This window comes from Lissotriton helveticus, chromosome 1_2 (genome assembly GCF_964261635.1).
Source record: "Lissotriton helveticus chromosome 1_2, aLisHel1.1, whole genome shotgun sequence".
Classification (NCBI taxonomy): domain Eukaryota; kingdom Metazoa; phylum Chordata; class Amphibia; order Caudata; family Salamandridae; genus Lissotriton; species Lissotriton helveticus.
In genome coordinates this window covers 415,613,949-415,627,910 of record NC_136058.1, presented here as the reverse complement: position 1 = coordinate 415,627,910, position 13,962 = coordinate 415,613,949, and the positions used below count along the sequence as shown (strand labels likewise).

The 13,962-nt window shown below is 48.8% G+C and overlaps 2 protein-coding genes across 6 annotated transcripts in view; one reads left to right on the top strand and one right to left on the bottom strand.

Moving 5' to 3' along the window:
* The window catches only part of LOC144806995 (uncharacterized), a 1,119,020-nt gene that overhangs the window by 162,376 nt on the left and 942,682 nt on the right, over positions 1-13,962 (bottom strand). The window lies entirely within an intron of this gene.
* LOC144807075 (uncharacterized) overlaps positions 1-13,962 on the top strand; it is a 62,523-nt gene that overhangs the window by 7,763 nt on the left and 40,798 nt on the right. For all 5 annotated transcript variants that reach the window (XR_013606130.1, XM_078673067.1, XM_078673066.1 and 2 more), the window contains exon 2: positions 6,957-7,007. Coding sequence is in view for 2 of the 5 variants with exons in the window: in XM_078673067.1 (XP_078529193.1) it covers positions 6,957-7,007 (51 nt within the window). In the remaining 3 variants the exon portion in view is untranslated. The remainder of the gene's footprint in view (positions 1-6,956; positions 7,008-13,962) is intronic.

Genomic DNA, 13,962 nt, shown 5'->3' with positions numbered 1-13,962 from the left:
TGTCCATTGATACAGCTGTGTTCGAATTAGCAAACAGTCTACTAAGGTTAACGCTTTCTAGACCATTGACTACCCCAGGAAGCCATGGAATATCCATCCCTTTCTCACAGCAAAGACTACCATCTATTATGTCCCTTGTGAGAGAAGCCTCGGGATTTTTTATTATGGATAGCCAAAATAGTGCAGGGCGGGCCCTTATGATGTCTTCAATGTATCCTAATTTCAGTTCACCTTGACATATATATATAAAGGGGTGGAGATTGGAGCGCCTAAGAGTTTTCTACAAAATCTATTTTCCTCTGATTGGACGCAAGAGCATTTGGCAACACCCCATACCTCTGCCCCATAGGTAGCTATTGGTACACACAGGATCTTGAAAATCTTTAAAAGGGCTGGAATTGTTCCCCATCTTTTAGGGCGGAGGAGACTGAGGTTTGAGTTAAAAGCCCTCGAGAACTTACTTTTACAATATGCCAAGTGTTCACACCAGGTGCCATTCGCAGCGAAGACCATTCCCAGATAAGGTAAAGTAGCAGTGCAAGTACATTTTTGGTCACCCACAGAGATAACATTTAAAGGACATTTCCTTGGCCCACAAGGCATTATAAAAGATTTCTTAAAATTTGTGCATAAATCTAAGCCGGACATAAAATATGTGAAACCTCGAACTAAAGTGCGTAGTGCATTTGGAGTGCGACCAATTAAAACCGCATCATCTGTGTATAAAAGCAATGGGAGAGGTTTGCCTTGAATTCTGGGAATATCATTAGTTAGTGTGATCAGTGATTTATGTAAATTGTTTATATATATGATAAATAGAAAAGGGGCCAGAACACACCCCTGTGTGACCACTCTGTCTACACTGATGTAAGTGGAAACTTCTCCCCCACCAACAATCCTGACCCACGCTTTCAGGTCCGTATGGAGATAGGCCCAAAAATTAATCCTACACTCTTCAATGTGTATGTGGCACCCCTAGCCAACCTGGCTAGATCTTTCGGGTTCACCCCGGTGTCGTATGCTGACGACACCCAACTCCTTTTCCCGTTTAAAACTCTCACATCTGCAATAAAAAGATCTTTTGCAGATGGTATGAGAGCCATTGCAGACTGGATGTCAACTAACTGTCTGCAGTGCAATGTGGGGAAAACGGAGGTAATGTGTTTCGGGCAAGCAGCAACATATTGGTCATCTGACTGGTGGCCCGCGGAGCTTGGCCCTGTCCCCACCCCCAAGAGTTCCGTTAGGAACCTGGGAGTGCTTTTTGACCAGCAATTCACCTTCAAGGGACATGTCAATCAGGTGGCTGGTACCTGTTTCCGGGCTATCGGGATGCTGAGACGAGTCTTCCCCTATATACCAGACCATCATAGAAAAACGCTCGTGCAGGCTCTGGTCATCAGCAGGGTGGATTACTGCAATGGGCTGCTCCTCGGAGCAAACGAGGAGCAGCTCAGTAAATTGCAAGTAATCCAAAACACAGCGGCAAGGATTGTCCTGAATGTTCCAGCTAGGACTCCTTCAAACCCCCTGCTGAAGAGACTCCACTGGCTTCACAGTGAGGAAGCGAGTCCAATTTAAGACCCTATGCACAATTCATAAGAGCAGGATAGGGGAGGGCCCGAAGTACATGACTAAGATCTTTCAGCCCTACATCCCGGGGCGTTCTCTGCGCTCCAGTCATCAGCAGCTCCTACAGACACCAAGAGTAAAAAAAACCAGACAAGGTGGCCGTGCATTAGCTTATGCCGGCCCAATACTCTGGAATTCCTTGCCCCCAGAACTCAGATCAATCTCCAGTCATCTGTGTTTTCGGAAGAATTTAAAGACTTACCTATATCCCGATAAATAAATTACCCTTCAGTTTCGGCACTCCTTAATAATCATGCTCTCGTAACTAGCACAATCTCGTGGTACAGCAATAGCGCAGAGATACCCCTTCGGGAGTCTAGTCTGGCGCTTTATAAGAATATAAAATAAATAAATAAATAACAAGGGCCTCATCCAGTCCATATTCTAAAAGGATGGACCATAGACGGGACCTATTAACAAAATCAAAAGCTGAGGACAGGTCCATAAAAGCTAAGTAAAGTGGCGAGTGCTGTGCAATAGTGTACTTCCCTATGATCAAATTAAGATTAGGACTTTGCTCGTTTGTGCCAACTTTACCCCTGAAACCTAGTTGGAATTGTTCTAAAATCTGATTGTCCTCTGTCCAGGTTAAAATGTTTGTGTATAAAACTCTGCCTAAAATGTTAAGGGTGTTATCTATGAGGGAGATCGGTCTACAGCAACAAGGTTGCGTGCAATCGCCCTTTTTTAAAAAAAATGGGAACGATCGTGCTAGTACACCATGTCTTAGGCAGTGGGGCATTGGTTAGAATCTTAAAAATATTTAACAACAGTGGGGCCAACAAATCTTGTTTATATTTAATAAGATCGATGGGCATCCCATCAGAGCCCGGAGTTTTATTGCCCGCACTCTGACATATAGCCGCCTCAACCTCGTTTATTGATAATGAGATTCCAGGTGGCTCCCTGTTAATAAAAGGGTCGGATTAAAAAGCAGGCTCTTGGTAAATAGTGGAAAAGTGACTTTCCCAGGTAGGGCTCATTATGTTGCAGCTGATGGGAGTTAACGGTTGTCCCATTGATCTCAACTCTTTAATGGTAGTCCAAAATATATTCCCATTATTTAAGCTGGCAACATTAATGAGCGCATACCAGTGCTCACCTAATAACTGTTGCTTCCTTTTAGCAATAGCCTGCCTATATGTCAACCTTAAGGACTTGAGCAAATCATTACACCTAGGGCTTTGAGATAGGGCCTTGCGGAGCTTCCTGTTGACAATTGAGCACTCCTGATTGAACCATTTAGGTTCGCGCAGTACTGTACAAATGGGTTTAGACAGCAAGGATTTAATGGCTCCACGGAGTTCGGTAAAGGCGCTGATAGCCACTGGGTGTGGAACAGGCCCTCTAAGCAGATGTTAATAAGATTTGTGTTTCCCCTAACCATAGAACTGAATCGGTCTGCGTTATTAATGCCTCGACATACCAGCCTGCGATTATCTGTGGATGGTGATAGATCTCCAGCACCACATTCTGTCTGAGGCGTTGGAACTGGAGACATCCGTAACCTTATTTGTATTGGGTTATGGTCCCCAAAGATTGTGGCCATAATTTCGGCTTTAAGTAAGCTTGCTTCTAAAGCGGGGGAGATAAGAAACATTATCAATTGCAGATGAGCAGCCCCTCCCTCTGAATGTCGTTTGAGGGGGGGCATTATCTTTTGTAGTTGCATCAATTTCCATAACATTAATTAAGTTAAGGGTGTTCAAATGGTCCATTAGCTCTCTACCCCTATTGCATGTTTGTCTGCTGCTGTGTGAATATTCACTTGACCATGAGTAAGATAGCTTAGCATTAAAATCGCCCCCAGACAGACTCTTACTGACTTGAAAGAGTCTTTGGAATTTCCAATAGATGCAATAAAATGAAACAAATTTATAAAATGCATATTTGGAACAGAATGAAAATCATCGTTATAAACATTAATTATCCAAAAGGAAATTCCACTATTAAATAATATGCCTAGAAAATTATTGTTATCTGTATGTACAGTTTTTATGCACCCCCTGTCTTAATATTGACCCAGATTGATAAACCCCCAAATGGTCGACCCTGCTTGGGGGTTGTTGCTAGGATGTTATGGCATTCAAACCCCTCAATATGCAATTCTTGTGTGGCCCATGTTTCCTGAAATAAAAGGATATCTTGGTCTTTAATAAGTTGTACCCAATCTGGCTGGTGAAGTTTAGAGTACAACCTTGCAACATTCCAGCTTAAGATACGAATGTCTGAACTTGCTGAGGCCTTCGTTTGCATAGGGGGGATAAGTGGGTTGTGGGAATAGTACACTCAGTTACTGGCAGGGCATGAGGTAACCTAATAGCAGGATCAGTATTTTCCCCAAAAGTTGATATCAGTTTTGTGTCTCTAATCCAGACAAGGCCTGGAACCTATTAGAGGTAGTAATTCAAGAGGAATTGTTGGTGAAAGGAGCATGACTTGGTTTGTAGAAATAACCAAGGGGTAGTGCACATATGTTAGTGCTATTAGGTGTTATGAATTTGCAACCCCTTAGTAGTTGTCTCACCAAAGAAGGTCTGCGAAAGTTAATTACAATACTGTCCCCTTCAATATTTTTTGTAGATGCACTGACTCACCCAACCCTGCGTGCCATAATAATATCCTTTATTTCGGATACATGGACTGACTGACTGACTGAATTATTTTTAATGCGCTCTTATGCCGAGGCGTCTTGGCGCTGTAGCACGGAAGCTTCTATGCCTTGATAGAAGTCTGCACATTTAATGCGTAGCTGGCCCCATGACTCATGTTGATCCCTCTTTAAAGTAGGTACTCCTGCCAGTACCAACACATAAGGGCAAGCAGCGGGCGGCAGACTCAGGACATCCTGATTAGCCATTCATACTTGGGGCGGCAGGAACATTAATGCACGAGGTACTAGACAACCTGTTCTGATTCGATCCCCTGGGCCTGTTTAACCTATTAGCACCATCTCTGGTGGGGTTGGTATTTGAAATGGTTATTGGTATAGGGGGGTGGGGAGAGGACCCGTTTCTATCTAAAGGCAATTGAGGCAGCCCCTGGATTGATTGTATATCAGGTGAAGGGTGATTGCGGGAGCAGTAACTGGCAGTTTGCGACACAATTTCGCATCTAAAATACTCATTCCAACACCTACACTATTGATGGCCCTGCTCCCATCAACCTCTTTGATTTCAGCCACCTTTTCCGCCACTGTCCCCATAAAAGGTTTGGCTACGCCTCCCGTAGACCTTATGCCATCTTTCTCGAGGAATTTTGGTCTGTGGGCCCTCTGTCTCCTCCTGGATTGGATTCTCAATGCCCAGCACCTGGCAGGAGGAGTATGCCCTGCCATAGGAAAATCAACCAGAAAGGGTGACCCAAAGAATACGGTATTCCTTGATTTCGATGACGCAACTAGGTACTCGGAACTCCCTACACTTTTGAAGGGGTATAAGAGCCAGGTCCTGGTACAAAGCTATGGAGTGGTCCTAATATATTATTGGTTGCTTGTCCCTGGCAGCACGTAGCATACACTCTTTTAGTTGAAAGTCTGAAATGTAAGCCAAAATATCCGGTGGGGGTGCCCAGTATGCTCCTGAAGAGACCCTGCAGGTATTGTGTGATGTCTGGACCTTCTTCTTTAGGTGGAACTCCCTTCACACGGATGTTGTTTTGCCGAGACCGATTCTCCAGGTCTTCTCTGTGTGCCTGGAGATCGATCTGTTGAGCCTTGAGCCGGACTATCTCTTGCTGTAGATGCTCCACCTCCTTTTCCTGGGCTTGCTCCTGATCCTCGATGGAAGCAATACGGTCCCCAATGGCATCGACGTCCCGCCTTATCAAAAGATGGGACGTTGATGCCATTTGGGAACGTGTGGCCTCCATCGGTTATCTCCTTCATCTCCCCCGCTATTTCCCTTTTCAGCGTCTGCAAGTCGCCTTGTAATGCACCGAATAGAGACTCTAAAAAGGCGTGGGTAACTGGGGCTTCAGAGGTGTCCACATCTTGGCTGATTTGTGTCATTGGGGAGAGCCTCCCTTCTCCGCTGCAGTCATCGGGAGCTTGATCAGCATCTTTTTTAGATTCTGATCCTTCTTGCTTCTTGCCGAGGACATGGCTGCTATATCTCTTACCACATCACCAGACCCGCATGCCTTGTCGTGGGGGTCCCAGCCCCAGTGGTTGGCTGTCACCGGGTTGTCCTCCCGCTGAGCTCCACTACGCTGTTGCTTGATGGTGAGGGCCCTAGGTGTCACTCCCTTTCAGTCTCGTGCGTGCAATGCTGTCTTTGACCGTCTGCTATTGCCCTGCTGGGCATCTGCTGCTTGTTCTCAATACTCTAAGCACTTTGCGCCCGAACCTGCTGTGAATCCCCCTGTAGGCCAGCTGCCCTATCTGGCCCTACAGCACTAGATGTCTTCTAGTACCACTGCGGCTAATTCCTGCATTATGTGCTTGCAGGCCGTGGCCTCCGGTTTCCTCTGACTTGGCAGTCAGCTCCAGAGAGAATGATCCATGCCCTGGCCCCTCACCCATTGGCACCTTGTGATTCTTACAGCGTTACAGTTCATATCTCATTCCCCTTATTGGATTTTGTCATTTTAGTGTCATTTTGTTCAATACACTTTACTTTATTTTTCTATTTCGTTTTTTAAATTTTTTTTATTGTTTTGCATTTTGACTTTTATTTTTTGGTTTCTACATACATATTTTACATATTACCTTAAGTTAAGCCTGCCTGTTCGGTGCTTAGGTACCAGGGGGTTGATCCTAGGTTAATTGAATGGCTTTGAAAGTTCACTCTGACAACGGTTGTGATTGTTCCACATCTACCGCAAATAATAATTCAGTTTCTTACAGAAACTATCTAACATTATCTGCAAAACAGGCAGTTGATAATCTACCAGGGTTGAAGCACCATGTGGACAGATTGAAATATGGGATGAGTATTGTGTGGCAATAGAATCTCTAAAAAACTTCAGCTTGCAGACGAACTAAGAATTACGCTTGAATGTCATAACTTTTTAAAACAAGGTAATCAGGAAAGTATGGCGAATATATTGCAGCATTTTGACAGCCCCAAGCAAATTTGAGAACAGAGTGGATGTATGTAGCAGAGGCGAGTCTGTTCACCCAATGTGAGTGGTGAGATCCGCATTGCTGGTCTGCCTGAAGTTATGATGCTGCTGACAGTAGCGTGTCTGCTAAAAGCGATGGCGTGACTGGTGGAACTATAAAGCCAAATAAGAGAAAGTTATCTTCCGACACCGCAGTCTTTGTGACTGAGACCAATAATGCTGAAGACTCTGAGACTCACAGCAGTATTTTCTCCTTTCAGAGCGTTATTGCTGCAGATGGAGTGAAGCCAAGAAGTAAGCACATTACTAAGGTACCAACAACGTTTAATATTATTAATTTGTATTAACTGTTTCTCTTTTACAGCATTTGGAAATGCATTTTCTTATTTTGTTGCTTTTTGGTTCGTTTTTTATTGTAGACTGTTATCTTCGGTTTAAAGGGAAAGATGTTGTAGTGTGTGACCTTAATGCTGCAGTTTGCATTTCATTACCATCATTTACTTATCCTGGAGAATCTCCAGGGTGGAGGAGTTTTGCTGTTCCAGAGTTCTTTCTTCAGCTTCTGGGCAGTTGTCACTCTGTGGCTATCTGTGGTCCTGTTTCTCTGCTCTTCTTGTAGTAGCTCCTATCAGAGTTTCTTCCTCCCGCCAACGATAATAAGATGCCAGGCATCACCCAGCACACAACACAGCCTATGATGGTTGTGAGAAGTTGGCCTGATAGGTGATGTTTCCAATTCTGGAACCACCTATTATCAGACCAAACAATCCCTTATGGTGTCTGGTTGTAAGTCAACCTTATTAGACAAGCTATCCTAGGGGTAGCATGGACTAAGCAGCCTAAAGGCTTAACTTAAGAGGTCGTGTTAAGCGAGCTGTTTTACCACATACAATCCTGTAATACCAAATGAAAGGACACCACACAAGTATATATTATAAAAATATATGTGTTTATTACTAAAAACAATCCCCAGTATTCTTTATGAATAAAGGGGCACAAGCGTTAAATCAAAAGCACTGTTTAAACATACAAGTTGCACAATTATGGATGAGGGCGGGTGGCCACTCAAACCATATACTAAACAAGTGGTATAAGAGATGCCACTCGAGCAGTGGTTAGGCCTAGGGCCTAGGGAATCGCTGGGAGCAGTCAGGACAAGCAATGCTGAAGTCGGGAATGGCCCTCGGGATTCGGGAGATATGCGGAAAGCGCACGCACGCACCAATGTTAACCAATGGTGCGTAAAAGTTGCAAAGTTAAAGTTTAAGGACACTTCCGCTGAACCTAGATGGATAAAACTTAACACACAGACCCTAGAGATGTGCACCAGTGTGGGAACACCGGCGGAGCAAAGTTACCTCACCCACAGGAAGTGGGTGCATAGGGTCGAAGTGGCGTCGGGTTTTGACACGCAGGCTCTTGGTGCTTGAAGCTGAAAGGGCTGCAGGCGGGTTAAAGATGAAGTGTCCGGTGGAGTCCAAGGGTGGACTCAAGTCGAAGAGTACCTGAAAGCAGAGGGGACAAAGTCTGGGTCACTCAGCAGTGACCAGGGTGGAACCAGGACGGAACCAGGCAATGTCGGGCGCAATCAGGTGGTCGCCGAGGAGCTTCTCTCCGCTGTCACGTGGGCTCTGGGGCATCTGCGACGTCCAGGAGCAGGTCACGATCTGTCCCACGCAGGCTCTCACCGTCGGTGCAGTCGGCTTCAAGTTTGGAGCAAACAACACTTGACAAGAGCAATCCACGCGGGATCGGAAGATTGCTTCTCACTCGGACCAGGAAGGTCAGAGTCGGGGCTCCTTTTCAGGGGAGCTGGTGTGGATCTGGAGCAACCAGATTCACGAGTCTTCTTTGTAGTTTCGTCGGCACAGGGACCACTAGCCGGCTGGCAAGTGACCGGGCCAACGCGTTGAGCCAAATGGAGCAGAAGGGCCCCACGCAGCACTCGTCGAGTGTGGAGGGCTGAACTTCGGCTCAGGAGTAGCTCAGGGTGGGGGCTTCTCAAACCCCGGTGCACAGCTTCGAGGGTCACTCGTGGGCTGCACGGTCAGCGTCTCGTGGTCAATTCAAGATGGCGTGCCCCACGCTTCCGGTCGCCTCCACGGGTCTCAGCTCTGCAGGGACTGTGGATCGGGCTGTTGGAAGGCAGGCAAGCTTGATCTCGTCGATCTCAGTCGCTCGAGTTCCGGCGGGAACTGCAACTAAGTAGACGTCGAGGGCTGGATGGTGCCTGCTGCTGCAGGGTGGTCACTCCTTGACCACAAGGGAGATTCTTCGGGCTTCCACGTTGAGATGGAGGTCGAAGGGTCCAGAGTTTCGTTTCAAATGTTTCTTCCAGGAAATCTGATGTGCATTGGCACTGCTCCCACTCTTATTCGAATCTGGGGGGCGTGATTACCTGCTAGGTCCCCTCCTATGGGTGGGACCCAGGAAGTGGGTGGGTACACCCCCTTCCTTTGATCCAGGCCGCCCTGGCACGAGGGCTGGAGTGCCCCAGAACCGGTTTGGCCGGATTATACAAAGGGGCAGCCTTGTGCGCCCCAAGCAGTGTCTGGTTTCTTTCAAACCTCCCTGCTACAATCCACTATCTCCTGTCTGGAGGGCGGTGACACCCTCCTGTGACAGGAAACCCTTTGTCCAGGACCCATTTGGTTGAGTTTCGGTCAACTGCAGGGGTCCAGACATTTGTCTGTGGCAGAGGCATCCATTTTGTGGATCTTAAGGTCTTTGGAGAAATTAACCGCATTTAAGTGAAGTAACATGTCTTACCCCTCTAGAGGGGTGGAATGCAATCCCCGTCGCCAGAACTGGCGAGGGGATAGTATTCCAAATCGTATGACACCTTACACGACATGTTTTGATAAAGCCAAACCAAAGTTGCTATTTAACCGCGAGGATTATAAGGCACTTAAGAGTATATGGTATGGCATTATCCTGAAACAGCTTAGGGAGTTGTTCCCGACAGCTGCAGACAGGCTCAGCTCATGCTAGAGCTCCATCTCACATAAAACCACGCACTCAGCCTCCAGGATTGATGAGGCCTTCTATAGGAGTGGCTCACAGGTTTACATGTGTCCAGATATAGGTTTAGATATAGGTATTGTTAGAATTGGGGGTCTCTGGTTGGCGCAGGTTTGTACTTGCGACAAGCAGGGACCCTCTCCTCTAAGTCAGGGCAAAGGATTACTCCCAGAAATAACCCCTACTCGCCCTTTAGGTAGTGTGGCGCTTGGCAGTAATTCACTATTAGAACATGCCACACACATCAGGGCATGTTCTACCTTACACTACAATGCACCCTGCCCTCAGGCCTACTATAGGGGTGACTAATATGAAGTTTAAGGGAAGGTTCAGGGGCTGGCAAGTGGGTGCACTTGCCCAGCTAGCATGACAGTACCAGACTGCACGCAGGTTCTGCAATGGCAGACCCTAGACACATTTTAAGGCTGCTTCTGTGGGTGGCGCAACCAGCGCGGCAGGCCCACTAGCAGTATTGGCATTCACAAGCCCTGGCACTCCTAGTGCACTTTACTAGGGACTAACAGTAAATCCAATGAACCAATCATGGACATCAATCACATGTACACTTTACAGTAGGGAGCACTTGCACTGCGGCACGGGTTGGCCGTGGCGCAGTGCCCTGAGTAGCAGACACCAGCAAAACATTTGAGGCACAACAGCAAAAAGTGGAAGGGAAACTCACGCCAAGGTGCCAGGTCTAACACGTGTCCCCTCCAGCTGAAATGTGGGGAGAACTACCCTTCCCCAGGGAGTTCCTCATCACTAAGGCGGAAAAATCTGGACAGACCATCAGCGTTGGCGTGATCTGTGCCAGGGCGGTGTTCCACCGTGAAGTACATACCCTGTAGGGAGATGGACCACCTCAACAGTTTTGGGTTTTCACCCCTCATTTGCATCAACCATCTGAGGGGCCTGTGGTCCGTCTGAACCCGGAAGTGAGACCCAAACAAGTAGGGTCTTAGCTTCTTCAGCGCCCAGACCACAGCAAATGCTTCTCGCTCTATTGCACTCCACCTACTTTCCCGTGGAAGTAACCTCCTACTGATGAAGGCTACGGGTTGGTCCCAGCCCTCCTCAGTCATCTGTGAGAGAACAGCCCCTACACCATGCTCTGAAGCGTCTGTTTGCACTATGAATTCCTTGGAGAAATCAGGAGCCAGGAGCACGGGCGCCGTGCACATGGCAGTCTTCAGGGTGTCAAAAGCCTTCTGACAGGTGTCAGTCCAAATCACATTCCTGGGCTGCTTCTTAGAAGTCAGTTCTGTTAAGGGGGTCACAATAGTGCCATAGCCCTTGACAAACCTCCTGTAATACCCAGTGAGCCCCAGGAAGGCTCTCACTGCAGTCTGGGTCTTGGGGGGTTCCCAAGCCAGGATGGTCTCAATTTTGGGTTGCAAGGGTGCCACCTTGCCACTCCCCACTTGGTGTCCCAAGTACACCACGGAGCCCTGCCCAATCTGACACTTGCTTGCCTTGATTGTGAGGCCTGCCTTGCGCAGCGCCATCAACACTTCCCAGAGGTGCTGCAGGTGTTCTGGCCAGGTGCCACTGAACACTGCGATGTCATCCAGGTAGGCGGTACTGAACTCGTCCAGCCCGACCAACACCTGGTTGACCAACCTCTGAAAGGTGGCAGGGGCATTCTTCATCCCAAATGGCATCACCCGGAACTGGAAATGCCCATCTGGTGTGGAGAATGCTGACCTCTCCTTTGCCCCATCGGTTAAGGCGATCTGCCAGTACCCAGACGTTAAATCAAACGTGCTGAGGAACCGGGCAGCCCCTAGCCGATCAATGAGCTCATCAGCTCTGGGGATAGGGTGCGCGTCAGTCTTGGTGACTGAATTGAGTCCTCTGTAGTCCACACAGAACCGGAGTTCAGGTGTGGCTCCCGGCGCAGCAGCCTTTGGGACCAAGACCACGGGGCTGGACCAAGGACTGCTGGAAGACTCAACCACCCTAAGAGCAAGCATCTTGGAGACCTCCTCCTTGATGCAGGCCCGGACCCTGTCAGTTACCCTGTAGGCCTTATGCTTCACAGGTAAGCTGTCTCCTGTGTCCACATCATGGACGCACCAATCTGTGACACTAGGAACCAGGGAGAACAGGTCTGGAAACTGCCCCAGCAACTGGCGGCAGTCTTCCTGTTGCTCAGGGGTCAGGGTGGGTGAGAGGTTAACTCCATCCACTGACCCATCCTTCTCACAGGCCACTAAGAGGTCAGGAAGAGGCTCAGACTCCTCCTCCATTCCATCATCAGTGGCCAACAGCATGCCCACTTCGGACCTTTTCAAGTGGGGCTTGAGGCGGTTGACATGCAAGACCCTTAAAGGATTCCTGGGCGTCTTCATGTCCACCAAGTATGTCACTGAGCTCTTGCGCTCCACAACCTCAAAGGGGCCTGTCCACTTATCCTGAAGTGCACAGGGTTCCACTGGGGCCAAGACATACACCTCTTGACCAGGCTGAAGCTCTACCAGAGTGGCATTCTGGTCGTACCACCGCTTCATCTCCTCCTGGCTAGCTTCCAGATTTGCCTCAGCAAGTTGTCTGAAGCGCCTGGTTTGGTTTCTGAAGGCCAGCATGTAGCTATATACATTCTGGGGAGGTTTCCTGGGAGATTGCTCCCAGCCTTCCTTTACCAAACTCAGTGGTCCTCTCACGGGGTGACCATACAGCAGCTCAAAGGGGCTGAACCCTAGAGACTTCTGTGGCACCTCGCGGTATGCAAAGAGCAGGCATGGTAAGAGGACGTCCCACTTACGCCTCATTGGACCTTCCAGGCCCATGATCATGCCCTTCAGGGTTCGGTTGAATCTTTCAACCAACCCATTTCCTTGGGGATGGTAAGGTGTGGTGAACTTGTAGGTTACACCACACTCTTGCCAAAGGGACTTCATATACTTGGATATGAAGTTGGTCCCTCTGTCGCTCACCACCTCTAGAGGGAACCCCACTCTGGAGAAAATTCCCATTAGTGCACGCCCCACCACGGGGGCCGTCACTGTCCTCAGAGGGATGGCTTCAGGGTACCGGGTGGCATGATCCACCAAGACCAGGATGAACCTGTTGCCCATGGCTGTCTTGGGGTCCAGAGGCCCAACAATATCAATACCCACGCGTTGGAATGGCGTACTGACCACAGGGAAGGGTTGGAGGGGAGCCTTGTTCTTCCCTCCGCACTTCCCACTTGCCTGGCAAGTTGGACAGGTCCTACAATGAGCATCTGAGCTCTTGTGCATTTGGGGCCAGTAGAAGTGGGTGACAAGCCTGTCATAGGTCTTGTCCATCCCCAAATGTCCTGCTAAAGGCACATCATGAGCCAGTCCCAGTAGGAAGGCTCTGAACTTCTGGGGTACCACCAGCACACGGGCTGACCCAGGTTCAGCAGCCTTAGGCTCTGAGTACAGGAGGTCATTCTCCCAGTACACATAATGTGTTTTGGCCTGAACACCATTGGCCTGGTCTGCAGCCTGCTGCCGCATACCCACGAGAGAAGGGCATTCTTTCTGCTCCCTGCAGAATTCCTCCCTGGAGGGGCCTCCTTCTTGCTGCCAATGGGTCAGCTCAGGCAGGTCCCCCAGTTCGGCAATCTGTTCCCCAGTAGGCTCCAGGGCATCCCCCTCGAGGTCTGTTTCCTCCTGGACCGTGGGAACTTCAGGGGCCGGTTTCCCGCGCACCCTGCGCCTTCTCCCTAAGGCCGGTTCCTGGGCCTCTCCGTCGGGCCCCAGGACCTCTTGATCACCCCTACTGGCTGCCATTGACCGGGTGGTCACGCACGCCCAGTCAGGTAGACCCACCATCTTCAGGTGAGTCGTTTTCTCCACCTTTTCCCAAGGGGAGTCCTCCAAGTCATTCCCTAGCAAACAGTCAACAGGCATGGCTTTCCTCACACAGACCTGCAGAGTACCAGAGACCCCCCCCCACTCGAAGGGAACTTGAGCCATCGGACACTGACTCTCTGAATTGTCAGCGTTGACAACCCTACAGTAGGCATGGGGTACAACCTGCTCTTGAGACACCAGGTGATGCCTCACTGCAGTCACACTGGCTCCTGTGTCTCTAAGAGCCTCAGCTTTCTTACCATTGATGGTAACCACCTGCCCATATTTTTTAGTGTTAGAGGGCAGGTAGCTTGTAGGGACCATCTCACTGTCTCCTAGTGAGACTAGGGTCATCTGAACAGGATCTCCACCCCCCGGGACCATCACTTCTTCTCCTAAGTGAACACTGGTCACTTGTCGG